General features: G+C 43.3%; 1 protein-coding gene and 1 long non-coding RNA gene across 3 annotated transcripts; one reads left to right on the plus strand and one right to left on the minus strand.

The window, feature by feature from the left end:
- Positions 1 to 5501: 5501 nt before the first annotated feature.
- Positions 5502 to 10512, minus strand: LOC132415031 (uncharacterized). The gene is made up of 3 exons (XR_009517069.1): positions 10265 to 10512; positions 7323 to 7406; positions 5502 to 6694 (listed from the first exon to the last, which is right to left on the minus strand). It is a non-coding gene; the product is annotated as an uncharacterized lncRNA (long non-coding RNA).
- A 10-nt stretch (positions 10513 to 10522) lies between these two features.
- On the plus strand, positions 10523 to 15342 carry TEFM (transcription elongation factor, mitochondrial). Of its 2 annotated transcripts, none has more exons than XM_059998099.1 (4): positions 10523 to 10582; positions 11817 to 12280; positions 13410 to 13559; positions 14383 to 15342. In XM_059998099.1, exons 1-4 carry the CDS (start codon positions 10552 to 10554, stop codon positions 14818 to 14820), a joined length of 1083 nt encoding a protein of 360 aa, XP_059854082.1. In that variant the 5' UTR covers positions 10523 to 10551; the 3' UTR covers positions 14821 to 15342. The 2 variants fall into 2 exon arrangements, with proteins under 2 accessions (XP_059854082.1, XP_059854081.1); XM_059998098.1 differs by having other exon boundaries at positions 10526 to 10603.
- The last annotated feature ends 2110 nt before the right edge of the window (positions 15343 to 17452 follow it).

The raw sequence follows: 17452 nt of genomic DNA on the forward strand, positions 1-17452 counted from the left end.
TATTGGATCCATTTCGCCCTTTGGCCCTGAGCATTTTCTACCGATCTTGCATTACAGTTATTTATATATTTATGTTAATCCCTCCTCCCCTCCCAACACACACACATGCGCACACTAGATACTCGGATGTCAGAAGATTTACTTCTGTATCCCACACAGGTCCTAGAAAAAGCACCTGCACATTTTTAGAAGTCTAATAAATAGTCGCATGACTGTGTCCCCCAGGAAGTGTGGCTTCACCAATAGGGACACTGCTGGGCATTTCTATCTGTGGAGTTCCATCACCATGAGGTGTGGGCAGGGCTTAGGTGGTCTTGAATCTGGGCATTTCGTGAATCCCCCTCCCCCATCTCTGTCCCTCTTTGACACCATCCTCAGTGATCCACAGACTTCTGGTAAGGCACACACTGTGCACACTTGCCATCCCCTCTGTAGGCAAATATCTGTCATATGCATAAGGCTTAATGCACACCATCTTAGGTTTCCATTCTGGTGGGTTGCACCTGATCTGCCAGCATCCCCAATTCAACACACATGCATATACACATGCGAACACATAGGGCAGCATGGTATAATGGAATGAATTCAGGAATCCAGACTTTGAATCTTGGCTTCATCACTGACCAGCTGTGTGGCCTTGGGCAAGTTCCTTCACTTCTCTGAGGCTTGGACACCTCATCTGTAAAACGAGGGTCGAGAGATCACCTAATAGGTGATTGAGATGAGCCAGTACGTGGCACACAAAGCCCTCAAAACACAGTGGCTCCCTTGCTTCCCCTGCCCCTCTGGTCAGCTCATGGGATCATCCGTTGGAATGCTCTGTGTCATTTCCCATCTTCCCCAGGGTGGAGGAGGTCAAGCCTCCAGGCCCTGGGGGAAGGGGACATTACCAAGAGTAAGCATCCAGGAGGGTCTTGACTGTGGGGGTGAGGACTAGCCTAGGAACCTCTCCAGAGGGACCAGGGAGAGAGCCCAGAGAGGGGTCAGAGGGCATGGGGTTGTTTACCAAACAGGCCGAAAGATGATTCATTTCCGCTGCTTTAGATGAAAAAAGGGACAGAAATAAATCTCCCAGGAGAAATCTGGGAAAGGCAACCTAAGGTATGAAGGCAAGGCGAGGGGGGAAGTGGGGAACGAAGAGGGGACAGGCAAAGGACATCATTTCTCCGCTGCCAGGGCAGAACAGTGATGTTGGGGAGCTTCTTGGGTGCCTTTGTCCCGCTGAGCTGCTCTCTTTACACCTTGAGATTCAGCGTCCCCTCCCTGGAGGTCCCAAAAAAGCCAACCCAAGGGAAAATATATCATCTCCTTCACGGTGAGAAGCAAGAGATTGAGAGGTTCCTTCAGTTTCTTCTCTTCCCGTCCTTATTTCTGGAAGTTTCTATTTAACAGAATTTCAAGGGACTTCCCTGGCGGTCCGGTGGTTAAAACTCTGCACTTCCACTGCGGGGGGCGCGGGTTCGATCCCTGGTTGGAGAACTATGATCCAACATGCCGCGGTGTGGCCAAAAAAATAACTAAAACTAAAGACAAAACAAACAAAACAAACAAACAAACAAAAAACACCAGAACCTCAAGCCTCAAGGTTTGCCAAAAACAAACAAAAGAAACAAAAACAAACAAAAAGCGGTACTGTTAAACTTTGTTGGTGATGGGTTTCTTTTTTTTTTTTAATTTATTACTTTATTTTTGGCTGCGTTGGGTCTTCGTTGCTGCACGCAGGCTTTCTCCAGTTGCCGCGAGCGGGGGCACCTCTTCGTTGCGGTGCGCGGGCTTCTCATTGCGGTGGCTTCTCTTGTTGCGGAGCATGGGCTGTAGGCGCGCGGGCTTCAGTAGTTGCGGCACACGGGCTCAGTAGTTGTGGCTCGTGGGCTCTAGAGCTCAGGCTCAGTAGTTGTGGCGCACGGGCTTAGTTGCTCCGCGGCATGTGGGAACTTCCCGGACCAGGGCTCGAACCCGTGACTCCTGCATTGGCAGGGGGATTCTTAACCACTGAGTTACCAGGGAAGTCCCCATGGTGATGGGTTTCTTTCTTTCCTTCTTTCTTTCTTTGGGGAGAGGGGAGAGGGAGAGGGATAATGCTAATTAACAAATATTGAGTGTTTTTACAGAGACTTTCACACCATTTGATCACACTTGAGTTCCATGACAGCCCTCTGAGAGCAGCCTGTTATCCTTATGGAGGATGAGAGGTTAAGGTACCCTAATCATAGCCAAGCAAAGGTGGGAACAGGGGCTTACATCCAGGTCTTCTATTGTGGTGTCTGGCAAACCCCACAGGACAAGGCTGCTCTCCCTTTAGTCCTCTTCCCATAACTGGATTTTTTTTCACTTGTAAAAATATTGTGGCAAAATCTCTATAACATAAAATTGGCCATTTAGGGACTTCCCTGGGAGCTCAGTGGTTAAGAATCCACCTGCCAATACAGGGGTCATGGGTTCAAGCCCTGGTCCGGGAAGATCCCACATGCTGCGGAGCAGCTAAGCCCGTGCGCCACAACTACTGAGCCTGCGCTCTAGAGCCCTTGAGCCACAACTACTGAAGCTCGCGTGCCTAGAGCCCGTGCTCTGCAACAAGAGAAGCCACTGCAATGAGAAGCCCGCGCACAGCAACGAAGACCCTATGCAGCCAATAAATAAATACATTTTTTAAATAAATAAAATTGGCCATTCTAACCATTTTAAAGTGTACAATTCAGTGGCATTCATTACATTCACAATGCTGTGCAACCATCACCACTATTTATTTCCAAACCTTTTTCATTGCCACAAAGAGAGACTCTGTAGCCCCCTCGTGGGGACTGGACATGATCAAAGTCTAGCTCAGCTCTGTATTCGGGAACCAGGAGCTGCTTCTAAGGGAAGAACTCTGTGCCAAAGGATGTCTTGACCCAGCGGACACCGAGTACTGGGATCGGGCAGGGGCAGCCTCCCTCGAGGGCTCAGTCCGTACGGCAGCTGCTGGGTGAGGGGGCAGTCGGGCCCTGGGACAGAGTGTCCTCTGTAAATAAAGCTCCCAGGATCCCTCAGAGCACAAACATCAGCCCTGCTCCCGGGGTCACTGTCTCTGTCGAGCTGAGCCCAGCCACAGCAGGACTAGAAGAAAACCTTCAACCACATTCCCAGCTCTGGACTGGGCTCAAGATCCCCACAGATTAGACCACAACCCCTTGGAAATTTTAAATAATTATTTTTATTAGTTACAGAATTTTAAAAACTATAATTATAGGAAATTTGGAAAATACAATAAAGAAGAAAGAAAACGCCACCCACTGTTATGGCTACCATTTATTCAGGGATTGCTGTATGTCAGGCCCCTTACGGGCATTATTCCATTTGCTCTTCAATAAAACCCTGAGGTGTAGATTATTTTTATGCCCATTTTATAGATGAGGCAACTGAGGCCCCGAGAGAGAATCTAAGTGAATTTGTCCACAGTTACACAACTGAGATGATACATACTGGATGATACAGAGTACTGGAGCTGGGATTCAAATCCAAGTTCATCTTGAGCCCTTTTCAACAAAATATTATGTTGAAATGTACAAAGTTGACTTACAAAAGTAGTAGTGTCATGCAGTTCAACCTAATGGTGTTTTTTTAATGGTCCTACCACTAATATTGATTAATATTTCATAAATTTCCTTCTGGTCTTTTATACATCTTTTGATCATTGGGACCATATTTTTCATACAATCTTATATCCTTTTAAAAATTTCTTTACATTATATCTCTTATCATATTACTATAGATGCTTCATGACATCATTTTTTTTAACATCTTTATTGGAGTATAATTGCTTTACAATGTTGTGCTAGTTTCTGCTATGTAGCAAAGTGAATCAGCTATATGTATACCTATATCCTCATATCCCCTCCCTCTTGCATCTCCCTCCCACCCTCCCTATCCCACCCCTCTGGGTGGTCACAAGCACCGAGCTGATCTCCCTGTGCTACATAGCTGCTTCCCACTAGCTATCTATTTTACATTTGGTAGTGTATATATGTCAATGCTACTCTCTCACTTCATCCCAGCTTACCCTTCCCCTTCCCCATGTCCTCAAGTCCATTCTCTATGCATGACATCATTTTAATAGCTACGTAGTCGTCCATAGGGTATATGTATTTCTTTGTTGTTGGATACATAGATGGTGACTGATTTTTCGCTGTTATACATAACACCGTAGTGAGTAACTTTGTGCCCAAAGCCTTTTCCCTCTTTAACGCTGTATTTTCCCTCTTTAACACTGTATTTTCAAGCACCACAATCTACTGTAGTTGGTCTCCCTCACTCATCTAAGCTTCGTGAAGACAGGGCCAGGTCAGTGTGCCCTCCATTTTATCCCCGGCAACTGTCTGCAGCAACACAGGGATTTGATAAATATTTGTGAAATAAATGAAGAAATGAGTGGGGGTAAAAAATAATAAACAATAAAGTGAGAGGATTTGAGGTCACAAAAGTGTTTTCCTTTCTTTTAAAATTTTTTTCTAAATTTTTATTGGAGTATAGCTGATTTACAGTTATATGTTAGTTTCAGTTGTACAGCAAAGTGAATCAGTTATATGTATACATATATCCACTCATTTTTTAGATTCTTTTCTCATATAGGCCATTACAGAGTATTGAGTTCCCTGTGCTATACAGTAGGTTCTTATTAGTTATCTATTTTATATATGTAGTGTGTACATCAATCCCAATCTCCAGTTTATCCCCCCCCCCATCCCCTGGTAACCATAAGTCTGTCTTCTACATCTGTGACTCTACTTCTGTTTTGTAAATAAGTTCATTTAGGGCTTCCCTGGTGGCACAGTGGTTGAGAGTCCGCCTGCCGATGCAGGGGACACGGGTTCGTGCCCTGGTCTAGGAAAATCCCACATGCCGCGGAGCGGCTGGGCCCGTGAGCCATGGCCGCTGCGCCTGCGCATCCGGAGCCTGTGCTCCGCAACGGGAGAGGACACAACAGTGAGAGGCCCGCGTACCGCAAAAAAAAAAGAAAAAAAAAAGTTCATTTATATGATTTTTTTAGATTCTACATATAAGCGATATCATATGATATTTGTCTTTCAGTGTCTATGTCTTACTTCACTCAGTATGACAATCTCTAAGCCCATCCATGTTCCTGCAAATGGCATTATTTTGTTCTTTTTTATGTCTGAGTAATATTCCACTGTATATATGTACCACATCTTCTTTATCCATTCCTCTGCTGATGGACATTTAGGTTGCTCTTTTTTTTTTTAAAGGATGTTTGCAGATGTAATTATTATTTTATTTATTTATTTTTGCTGTGTTGGGTCTTTGTTTCTGTGTGAGGGCTTTCTCTAGTTGTGGCAAGCAGGGGCCACTCTTCATCACAGTGCACGGGCCTCTCACTATCGTGGCCTCTCTTGTTGCGGAGCACAGGCTCAGTAGTTGTGGCTCACGGGCCTAGTTGCTCCGCGGCATGTGGGATCCTCCCAGACTAGGGCTTGAACCCGTGTCCCCTGCATTACCAGGCAGATTCTCAACCACTGCGCCACCAGGGAAGCCCTAGGTTGCTCTTTTTAACAAAATTTTAAAAAATTGAAGTACAGTTGGTTTACAATATCGTGTTAGTTTCAGGTATACAGCACAGCAATTCATTTATACATATATGTAAGTAAATATATATATGTTCTTTTTCAGATTCTTTTCCCTTATAGGTTATTACAAAATATTGAATATAGTTCCTGTGCTATGCAGTAGGTCCTTGTTGGAGGTGTTTTCCTTTCTGAAGGAAAGAAATAACGGGCAGGCATGTGTAACAGGGGAAGCTCAAATAGTCATGCAGAAGAATCTGATGGAATTCACCTATTTGTCTATTTATTTATTTAAAAGTTTTATTATTTTTTAATTTATTTTTGGCCCCTTTGGGTCTTTGTTGCTGCATGCGGGCTTTCTCTAGTTGGGTCAAGTGGGGGCTACTCTTCATTGAGGTGAGCAGGCTTCTCAGTGCGGTGGCTTCTCTTGTTGCAGAGCACAGGCTCTAGGTGTGCAGGCTTCAGTAGTTACGGCATGTGGGCTCAGTAGTTGTGACTCACGGGCTCTAGAGTACAGGCTCAGTAGTTGTGGCGCACGGGCTTAGTTGCTCCGTGGCATGTGGGATCTTCCCAGACCAGGGATCAAACCCGTGTCTCCTGCATTGGCGGGCAGGTTCTTAACCACTGCGCCACCAAGGAAGTCCCCCACTGGTGTCTTTTAGTGAGTAGATGTTCTTAACTTAAATGAGATCCAATTTATTCATTTTTTTCCTTTACGGTTAATGCTTTTCATTTCTTATTTTAGAAATATTTGCCTATGTTAAGATCATGAAGTTATGGAGCATGAATTTTTAATACTTTTCCTAAAGAAAATTAACCTTTGGAATATATTATATGTGATCATTCATTAATTTTTTTAACAATCACTTAATGAATCCCCATGTGTGCCAGGCAATGTGCTGGGTATTATAAGGGATATAATTATGGCTCGTATCCCTCTTGCACTCTAGACGGATCTAAAGCGGCTCGGAGAGGTGATGTCACTTGCCCCAGTTCACACCGCTGCTTTGCTGGGTTAAAACACGGGACTGACTGATTCCAGGGTCTGAGCATACCATGAGCTCCTCTGTCTCCAGGACTGTTGAGCCACCAGGAATGGATTTTCGATATATTCTAGTTGGTAGTTTCCAGGTCACCTTGGGAAAATGTAGAGTCAAATAAGGAGACAAAAACACACGGTCAAAAGCCGAAAACCCCCCAAAAAGCTTATGGTTCATGTTTGTACTATGAGGGAGATATGAGTCACATGCTTGAGAGAAGGGAGAGGATGCTTTTGGCTCAGGATAATGGAAGGCTTCTCAGTGTACCCTTGTTGGCCCTGAAAAGGTGAGCAGAATTCAGATCATTTTAGGGAGACAGCATCCTAGGGAAAGGGACCAGCAGGCACAAAGGCGCAGAGGAGAGGGGCCCAGAACACCTCCTGAGTGGGTATCTTAATCAGGAAGTGATCAGCTCCAAGTAACAGAATACTGATCGAAAGTGCCTTAAACAAGGTCAGTTATTCCCTCACTGAACCATAAGTCTGCAGGTAGGTGGTTTCCAGGGTTTGTCCCGCAGCTAAACAATGTTATCAAGCCCTGTTCTTCTAGCCCTCGTCAGCATTGCCTGTCCACGGAGAGATGGCTGCTCCTCTGATTTCATCCTCCCACCACCAGAGCTCCAAGAAGAAAAGAGAGGTGGCCGCTTCCCCTCCCACACCCCCTCCCACTCTTTATCAGGGTATAAAATCTTTCCCACTTAGGTCCCAAACAGAACCTCACCTACCTTTTTTTTCTTTTCTTTTTCTTTTTTGGCAGTGCTCGGCTTGCAGGATCTTAGTTTCCCGACCAGGGATCGAACCTGTTCCCCCTGCAGTGGAAGCGTCGAGTCCTAACCACCAGACCGCCAGGGAATTCCCACACACCCGCTCTTTTCTTTTTTTTCGGTACGCGGGCCTCTCACTGCTGTGGCCTCTCCCATTGCGGAGCACAGGCTCCGGACACGCAGGCTCAGCGGCCATGGCTCACGGGCCCAGCCGCTCCGCGGCATGTGGGCTCTTCCCGGACCGGGGCACGAACCCATGTCCCCTGCATCGGCAGGCGGACTCTCAACCACTGCGCCACCAGGGAAGCCCCTCTTTCTTTTTTTAAATTGACGTATAGTTGATTTACCATGCTGTGTTAGTTTCAGGCATACAACAAAGTGATTCAGTTAAATATATATATATATATATATATATATATGTATATGTTCTTTGTCAGATTCTTTTCCATTATAGGTTATTACAAAATACTTAGTATAGTTCCATTATACTAGTATATACTAGTATACTAATACTTAGTATAGGTCCTTGTTGGTACAAGTATTTTTAAATAAAGCTTTTGTTTCACACGTACATCAGCAATGTGTCCTGGGTCACGTTCAAAACAGTTTTGAAAACACAGGAACTAGATAACGGGCTAGACACAGGCATGGGAAGGGCCAGGGCTATCTGTATCTGGGCAACAAAAACAGGGAAGTGAGGGGCTAGTTTCTGGGGAAGATGATGACTTTCATTTTGAACCCACTGATTCTGATTTACAGTAAGTCATGCATAGTGGTGGCCTCTTACTACTTCCAGGCTCTTGTCAAAGTAATTCTGAATGAATGCTCTGAGGAATGAGGGAGTTTCCCCTCAAGGTCATTAATAATCAGCTCCAAAGGAGAGATGAAAGTTTAATAGGGGAAGTAACATTTACTGAACACTTATTCTATGCCAGGCTCTCTGCATCCAGTCTCTAACGAGAAATCCTCTCAGCAGGATTTCCTGGCGGTGTGAGGCAGGTACCCTTACCTCCATTTCACAAATGAGGAAGCTGAGGTTCAGAGGGGATGAGAAACTAAGTTGTGCAGACAGCAAGTCATTTGTTGTATCTTGCCAGTGAACCACAGCCTCTCAGAAAGCATCAATCACCAGTGTTCCGTATGGCCTCGTGTATTGGTTTTCTAGGGCTGCTGTAACAAATCGCCATAAACTGGGTGGCTGAAAACAACAGAAATGTATTCTTTCACGGTTCTGGAGCCCAGAAGCCTGAAATCAAGATGCAAGCAGGGTTGGTTCCTTCTGCAGGCAAATCTGCACCATGCCTGCCTCCCAGCTTGTGGTATGTGTGACCTGCTGATGACCCTTGGCCTTGGCTTGTAGATGCATCATTCTAAGCTCCGCCCCCATTTTCACCTGCATTCACAGGGTCCTCTTCTTATAAGGACACCAGTCATATCAGATTAGCTGCCCCCCACCCCCTGGAGTGTGACGGCATTTTAATCTTAACTGATTGTTTGCAATGACCCTCTTTCCAAATAAGGCCACAATCTTTTCCGAGGGATACATTTCAACTCATTAACACCTCATTAAGTGGAATAAGCCTTGGAGTTAAAAGGAAATTATTTCCCATTGATTTGGAAAATTTTGCACAAAAAGTTGGCTTTATTTTGTGTTGGATTCCTAAGTTCCGCAGAAATTGGCAAGAATCCTAGAATTCTCATGAGTACTTATAACTGGCCACATCTCCACCACCTCCTGGACAGTAGCTACGCAGACACTGCTGCCTCATAAAAACGCAAACACACCATCTTTCCCTCCCAAAGCCACCGCCCTCCTGACTTCCCTGTTTTTCACAAAATTAGCTAAAGTCGTCCCATCTTTCCTGAAAGAACCCAGAGTTAGCAACAGAGACATCAATGGTTTAATGGATAAGGGATCTTACACATATGAAGCAAAAGGGTTCTGGAGCAGCCCCACATGGTGGAGGGCAGGACATGGTAGCAGTCTTCATTGGGTGCGGGCGGGGGGGGGGGGGGAGAGGTTACCAGTTATAGAGGGAAATGACGTCAGGTGGGTACATTGGTTACCAGGGAAACCAGCAGAGGAGCACAGCCCCTCACTGCTCCTTTGATAAACTATCCCAGTGGAGATGTGTTGGGCTATAGATTAGAAAAATCACTAGCAGGGGCCGGGGGCAAGTACAAAGGCATTTACTGATTAGGCTCCATGATTAGGAGCGAAGGTCAGCCACCTGAGTAGGGTGTAGGAGAAGCAGGGACTGTTCCAGCAGGGTATGTACAGAGAGCAAGAGAACAGCCATCCTGAGTGGCCTGATCACACAACCTCCCAGGTTCAATTCCTTATGGTTGCCTGTCCCTTGAGAAGATACACTAGCTTCCAAATACACTTTGCTACTAGGCTCTTTACCTCCAATCCAGCCTCACACTTCGACATATGCCCAAATTTTTAGAAACACACCTCAAATCTGACTCTACAAAAGCCCCAGTGGTTTCGAGTTACCTCGTGGAACTATTCAGCTGATCCATTTTGCATTCGAGGGCCAGCCAAATTTGGAGCCAGCCTCGGCTCCCTCCATCTCTTCCAAATAGGATACTTCCGAGGCCCAGTGTCAAAGCCACCTCTTCCTACCTCTCCCTTCCTTGAAGGCTGCCTTCACACAGTTCCCCCCTTGAGCTCCTGAAACACCACCTCGCACCTGTCCCAGTTACTCCATTTTGCCTGGTGATTTGGTTATGTATGTTCCTGCCCACGCTCCCCCACCAGACTCTAGGCGGGGCCCCAATAGGAGCTCATCAATCTGTATGCCTAGATAATAAACCCAGAGAGTCTCTCCAAAGGAGGGATCTTGCCAACTACAGGCTAAAACCCGCCCAGGCGTTCTCTTCCCAGACATTCTGCTCACCGGCAGTCACGGGCCGGAGAGGGCGAGGCCGTTTCCCGGATGCAGTGGAAGGAGCCTGCGGCGCACCCGGGGTCTCCGGATCCCGGCACAGTCCCGGCCGGCGTCTGCCCAGAGGCGCAGCGGAGCGGCTGCCAACAGCCCAGCGGGAAACAACCTCGGGCCGGCCGGCATGCTGCTTCCGCTGGAACCTTTCTACTGAAAGGCCGGGCGGTTTTGGGCGAAGCACGCAGGAACCGGAAGTTAGTGGAGGAAGACGGGCGCGGGACCCTACTGCCTTAACGTGGAAGATGAACGTCCCTAGTCTCCTCTTGGCGGGAGGTAGGGTGCCTGCAATACTCGGTGAATCTCCCGTCTGACATTAGCCCCTGGTCCTGGAGTATTTCCCCCTTGGGTCCCGTGTCCAGGTCTCCTTCTTGGAGTCCCCGCTGAGTTGACGGGGCGGTTCTGGTCGCCGATCCTAGGAGCGATTGTGCTTTCTTCCCTGGGTTAGGGGTCCACGAGCGACTCCTCGGACTGCGCCTAGGGCGGAGGGTTCAGAGTCCAACGGCTGCTTGCTTGCTTCTGGATGCGTTATTGTTCTGTGGCCGCAATGTCAAAGTTTCCATTGGTTTTACAAAGTTGCTCTTTATATGGTTTTTCTTCTTTGTAGAAATATAGTCATGGTAGAAATCTTGAAAAGTGTACAAAAGAAAATAAAAACCGCCCTTAAACCTACCACTCAGCTAAAACATTTATTATAAACGTATAAAATTTGGTTTTTCTCTTTATTTTTGGCTGCGCCATGTGGCTTGCGGGATCTTAGTTCCCCCACCAGGGATTGAACCCTGGCCCTGGCAGTGAAAGCACCAAGTCCTAAACCACTGGACCGCCAGAGAATTCCCTAAAATTTAGTTTTATTTGGTTCCACTAGATGAGAAAGAAACTATTGAAGATAAATATTGTTAAAAAGATCTATTAATTGGAAAAAGATTAAGGTTAAAAATTTCAAAAACGTTAAGCAGTTGAAATCATTTTTTAAATACATGCTTCTTGGACATAAAATAAGATTTCTAGGTAGTAAAACCTAGGCGTTATCCATAGAAATCAGAAGATATCTCTTATGGATATGATCCACTAGTTCTTTCTTTCTATTTGGCTGCGTTGGGTCTTCGTTGCTGCGCACGGGCTTTCTCTAGTTGTGGTGAGCGGGGGGCACTCTTTGTTGTGGTGGGCGGGCTTCTCATTGCGGTGGCTTCTCTCGTTGTGGAGCACGGGCTCTAGGCACGCGGTTTTCAGTAGTTGTGGCTCGCGGGCTGTAGAGCGCAGGCTCAGTAGCTGTGGCGCACGGGCTTAGTTGCTCCGCGGCATGTGGGATCTTCCCGGACCAGGGCTCGAACCCGTGTTCCCTGCATTGGCAGGCGGATTCTTAACCACTGCGCCACCAGGGAAGCCCCACTAGTTGTTAAATTATAGAAAAGTCAATGTCACTTTGCAAAGGCTCTGGTTAGGCCACAACTAACGCTAAAAGGAACTAAGACGTCTCAACTTACATTTTGCTAAAATTTCCTTTCAGGGAGGTGGAGATGTTTTCCAGTTCCATTAGGGTTCTCCTTATTCCAGGGCCTACATAATTCCTGCTGTCGGAAAAAATCCACTGCACCAAAGAAAATTATTCCCCATGTTGATTTTTCTGATGAAAACGCAAAGGAGTCTGGAAAGGCACTTGACAAGCTCTTCTCTTCAGAACAGCAGGCTTCCATCTTGCATGTGTTGAATACAGCGTCTAATAAAGAACTTGAAGCTTTCACATTGCTTCGTGGAAAAAAGTCCCTCAGTATTGTAGAGCACAGAGAAAAGTTTGGGCCATTTCAGAATTTGGAGAGTTTAATGAATGTGCCCTTGTTCCAGTATAAAACCACCATTCAAGTTTGTAACTCCATTCTTAATCCAGAGACTGGAGGGAAAAAAAGGAAGTTACAGGAAAATCGGCTCTTGAGAAAGCTCATCAAACCGGAAGTAGGAAGAGAGAGACTTAAGGTATACTCTTTTTTTCTTAATGCGTCTTATACTGCCTAAATATTTGAGAACCAAAGCACTATTCTGGGCACCAAGACGGGGTTCTTCAGGCAGATTATAGTTTAGTTGGTGGGCCCAGAGATACACATATAAATAGATAATCTATTATATGGTTATTCTCAAAGAATGAGATGTACTAAATTGGTAATTTAGAGGAGAGAACTGTGGGTTGGGGAATCTTTACTAGAAGAACTCAGCCTGGATCATGGAGAGCTAACTAGGCTAGCAGGAAGAGGAAGGCATTCTAGGAAGAAAGGACAGTGGATGTAGAGAAGTAGGTCTGGGCAAGACTTACTTAGGAGGAATGTTGAGAAGATATATGGCTGTTTTCCTAGGCTCCTCCTTCATCTCACATATTAATTCTACTCCTATTACTTCTGATCTGTTTCTTGTGCTTCACTGTGACCTAGATTCTTAGTACTTTGTCGTGCAACAGGTACCTAACACAAATCCCCACCTCTAGTCTAGACGCCTCCCGTCCATCTTCCACACAGCTGTCCATGTTCTTTCTGAAATGTGTATCTCGTGTTACACCTGAATGTTGTATGCTTTGGTGGCTCCCTGTAGCTCTCAGGATAAAGGAAGTTACTTTTTGCAGAAATTTGCCTACCCCTCTGCCCTTTTCCCACTTGCACTCTTTCTTCCACTGCCTGAGTGAGAGGTGTCAGCCTGTATTTGCAGACATCTGGGTGAAATAACTCCCCGTTTACCATTTTACTCATTCTCCTAGTCCTCCAATAAGTCTTCCTGACCATTCCTCCTCTCTACAGTGTAACTTGTATGGTGGCATTTCTTATAATATATGGTTATGTCCCTTGTTTCCCAGTATCTAGCACATTCCCCAGCAACATCTGAATATTTGAATGCCTACTTTGAGCTAGTTGCTGAGAACAAGTAAAAGTTCTGTTTAACAAGTAAAAGACTGCTACTGGTTACCTTTTAATAATAATTACTCTTTAACAATTCTTAGTTCATAAACTGTAAATATATTTCTATTAATAAACTAATTCGGATTTCTGAGTTTGTATCTTAAAGTTTACATCTGTTAAAATGTTTACACTTGTAATTAAACCAGCCTTTTTTGTTCTAGGCAATTAATAGTATTGTATCCATTGTTTCCGGTACTCGAAGAATTGCCTGGGCTCACCTTGATCGTAAACTGGCAGTGCTGGACTGGCAGCAAACTGAATACTGCCGATTGATGAAAGGAACATACCTATCGTCGGTCTATTTAGAAGAGGTAAGGCAGTTACACCTCCAAATCCCTACCTGCTAGAGCTCCTTGTGTAGTCTTTTAGTCCTAAAAGGAATGAAATAAGATAGTAAGGATGGATTTTCTTTGGGTACTTATTATTCACCCATTCCTGTGTTTTCCATCACTTATGATTTTTTAAAAATTGAATCATTTATTTTAAGAAATGCCTTATGAATCAAAGGCAGATCCTGAGAAAATCAGTGGTAAAGTCTAAATGTTAAGAAACTTCATTACCATATTTATAAAGCTTATTCTTTTTTCTTATTTTTATTTTTATAAAGCTTATTCTTCAAACACTATTACTTATTGTCTCATTTAGTCTTCAAAACCTGGTGAGATGGGCAGTAAGTAATGATCATCATGATTATATCTATGAAAACTGGTTCGATCAAGTATATGATGTGATTAGTCAGTTGCAGAGGTGATTTATTCTAGGCTAGTTATTCCAACCCTATACTCTACCCTAGAATTTTTTAAAAGCTAAATAATACAATTGTGTCTAATCTTAAAGCCAATATAGTTTTTAGGAATTATTAAGCCCATTGTACAGATGAAGAAACTAGTAATTAGGAGGATTAACTGACTTGTTTTAGCTCAGCTTGTTCCTACTAGAAAGAACTTGGCTGTCCTGACCCCTTCATAAAATGCTTTTTCAATTACTTCAAAATTGTCAATAGCAATATTATGTAAGTTGTATATTTAAAAAGTAGAAGTGGGACAGAGAGGGGGCCCAAACAATAAAACTTAATGAATTATTTCTGTTCACTTATTTTATCTTCCCTCCTTCCCCCCCCCCCAAAAAAAAAAGATTTCTTCAGTTATTTCAAAGATGCCTAAAGCCGACTTCTATGTCCTGGAGAAAACAGGACCTTCATTTCAGAACTCATCTCTGTTTCCTATACTATTACATTTTCATATCATGGAAGCCATGCTGTATGCCTTGCTGAATACAACTTTTACCCAGGATGGCCATCATCAGGTGCTGAGCATGAATCGAAATGCAGTGGGGAAGCACTTTGAACTGATGATTGGTGACACACGGACTAGTGGAAAAGAGGTAGTGAAGCAGCTCCTCTCAGAGTCTGTACTGAAAGAAGAGCCTCGGGTATTCTTCCCACTAGATAAGATAGTCCACTACAGACAGATGTTTTCATCTACTGAACAATACAGGGTAGAAGAGTTATATGATTCATTATTACAAGCTATTGCCTTTTATGAATTGGCAGTTTTTAATACTGAATCTTAAAATTCTGAGGTTAGTATGTTACATGTTCTTAATGTCATATTAATTTATATTTATTACGTCTGAAGTTTTAAAACCAACTGTTTCGAACATCCGTGTTAATGGAGAAGAAAACATAAGTTTGAGTGTATTTAGATGTTTCAAGTCAGACTTTTGGCTACTGAGTGGTTTACGCAATAATAAACCAAGGCTAAATCAATAAATATGAGATTCTGTGCCTTTTGGGTTTAAGCGTTAAAAAATAAGATGTTCCCTGAACATCCAAAACAAGAAACAAAGTTATCTTCCTTGAAAGGCAAATGCCATCTCTACTAAAGGATTTGCATTATTTTCATACTGTTAAAATAGGGAATAATGATTTTTCTGGATGGTGCTCATCATGGGAATAAAGCTAAATATAACTGATAACACAGCTTGTAGAATCCTCTTCTTACTCTGAAAGTACAATGTGGTTTGATGCACTGCCTCCAGAAGGGAGTTTTCATCAGCTCAATCTATTAAGCCCAAAACAAATAAGCTTTGTTTAATAGGCTTTTTTTTTTTTTTTTTTTGGCTGCACCATGCAGCATGCAGGATCTTAGTTCCCCAACCAGGGATTGAACCTGTACCCCCTACAGTGGAAGCGTGGAGTCTTAACCACTGGAATGCCAGGGAAGCCCAACAGGCTCATTTTTAAACTTTGAAATTTTTTTTTTTTGGTCTGCATTGAGTATTCGTTACTGTGCGCAGGCCTTTCTCTAGTTGCAGCGAACAGGGGCTACTCTTCGTTGTGGTGCGTGGGCTTCTCATTGCAGTGGCTTCTCTTGTTGCGGAGCACGGGCTCTAGGTGTGCGGCCTTCAGTAGTTGTGGCACACGGGCTCAGTAGTTGTGGCTCGTGGGCTCTAGAGAGCAGGTTCTGTAGCTGTGGCGTACGGGCTTAGCTGCTCCGTGGCATGTGGGATCTTCCCGGACCAGGGCTCGAACCCGTGTCCCCTGCATTGGCAGGAGGATTCTTAACCACTGCGCCACCAGGGAAGCCCTAAACTTTGAAATATTTTACTTAACAGACCATCTTTTGAGAAAAGTAGCACTTTTTCCCCCACATCTCTCCATTTCCATTAGATTTGCCTTAGTTCAGGCCCTCATTATATCTCACCTATACCGAACCCAAGTCTCTCTGATGTCAAAGCATTAAGTCTTTTCTTTCCTTTAATCTAAAAGTGAAGTATACTTGTTGGGAAAAAAAAAATTCAAATAATCAGAAATCTATAAAATACATGGAAGTCCTCCCTTCCAGCACCTCCAACTCCCTAGGCAGTCTGATGTACACTCTAGACTGTGGCCGTGCACATGTAAATCTCTACATATGTGACTGTATACGTGAGCATCTCCACCTTGTAACTGTTGTAGATACCTCCAAGTACACATCTGAAATCATTCTCTTTCCTCCAGACCACGTCATTTGCCATTGTTTTATACTTTAGTAAACAGTTTCACCAACCATTCAATTGTTCATGCCAGATGTGTGGCATTCTACTTCTCAACATTTCTAGAAATAGCTGTAGTGAAATGTGTCCAAATTAGACATTTATAGGATAAGATGCTAAGTACTGAAGAGTCATCAAAATTTGGTTACTTTTATCACAAAAGTAAATCTTAAGTCTTACAGGAACCTTTAAGAATTGAGAAAATATTTCCCAAAATTATGCTTAACCTTAAAAAAAAAGATATTAAATGTGTCCCTATTAGGGAGGAAAATACCCCCATTATTTCTTGGTTCTTGATCATTTAAATACAATTCTATGGAGTTATTTTACTTTGGTTCCTCAATTGATGAGGATTATCCGAATTTTCTAATAATTAAAGACCAAATTAACTGGTAAATGCTCTACAGGTAGTGGACTTCTGCATTCAGTAGAAAATAATAAATCCATATACTTAAAAAAATGCCTTAGATGTTATTCTCTTTTGTACAGGGACAAAACCTATAAGATATAGACTATATCCAAGCCTATACAATATCCATATTTACCCAGATGATTACATCTGGAACTCTCTAAACATTGCAGTCTTTCAGCTTTAGCCTTTAATTAAATCAGTGTACTATCAATACAAGAAAAGGTAGGTTGAACAAATAAGAGGTAAAAACATTTTGTACACAGGTATACATCTATTTTTCAACTGTACAAAATTAGGATCCTTATCTTTTGAAGTGAAAATTAATTCACCAGATAATGTAACTGAATATTAAGCTAATATGTAATATAAACACTTGAAATAGGAAACTATTTTCAGATACATCTGATTGCAAAAATGATTTTAAGTGAAATGTGGTATTTTAAAATCTTGTAATTAAAAATATATACTTTCTCCAAAAATATAACCTTAAGTCGAAATGGCTATCATGTAGAAATCCTAGGGTAGAATCCTTTGTTACAGTTTCAGTGAATAGCAGTTTGTCCAAAATATTTATATTATCATTAATATCTTTATGAAATAAAACACCAATGATATAAAAATACAAGAAAAATGTACAAATGATTTGAATTGTCAAAATATACAAGATATCACATTTGTATGGTTGCTAAGAAAGATTTACGAAAACTACAATTCATAATCTTGATTTCACCTTGTCAGCGTTCAGTGATTCACATG

The sequence above is a fragment of the Delphinus delphis genome, chromosome 19, assembly GCF_949987515.2.
Source record: "Delphinus delphis chromosome 19, mDelDel1.2, whole genome shotgun sequence".
Lineage (NCBI taxonomy): Eukaryota > Metazoa > Chordata > Mammalia > Artiodactyla > Delphinidae > Delphinus > Delphinus delphis.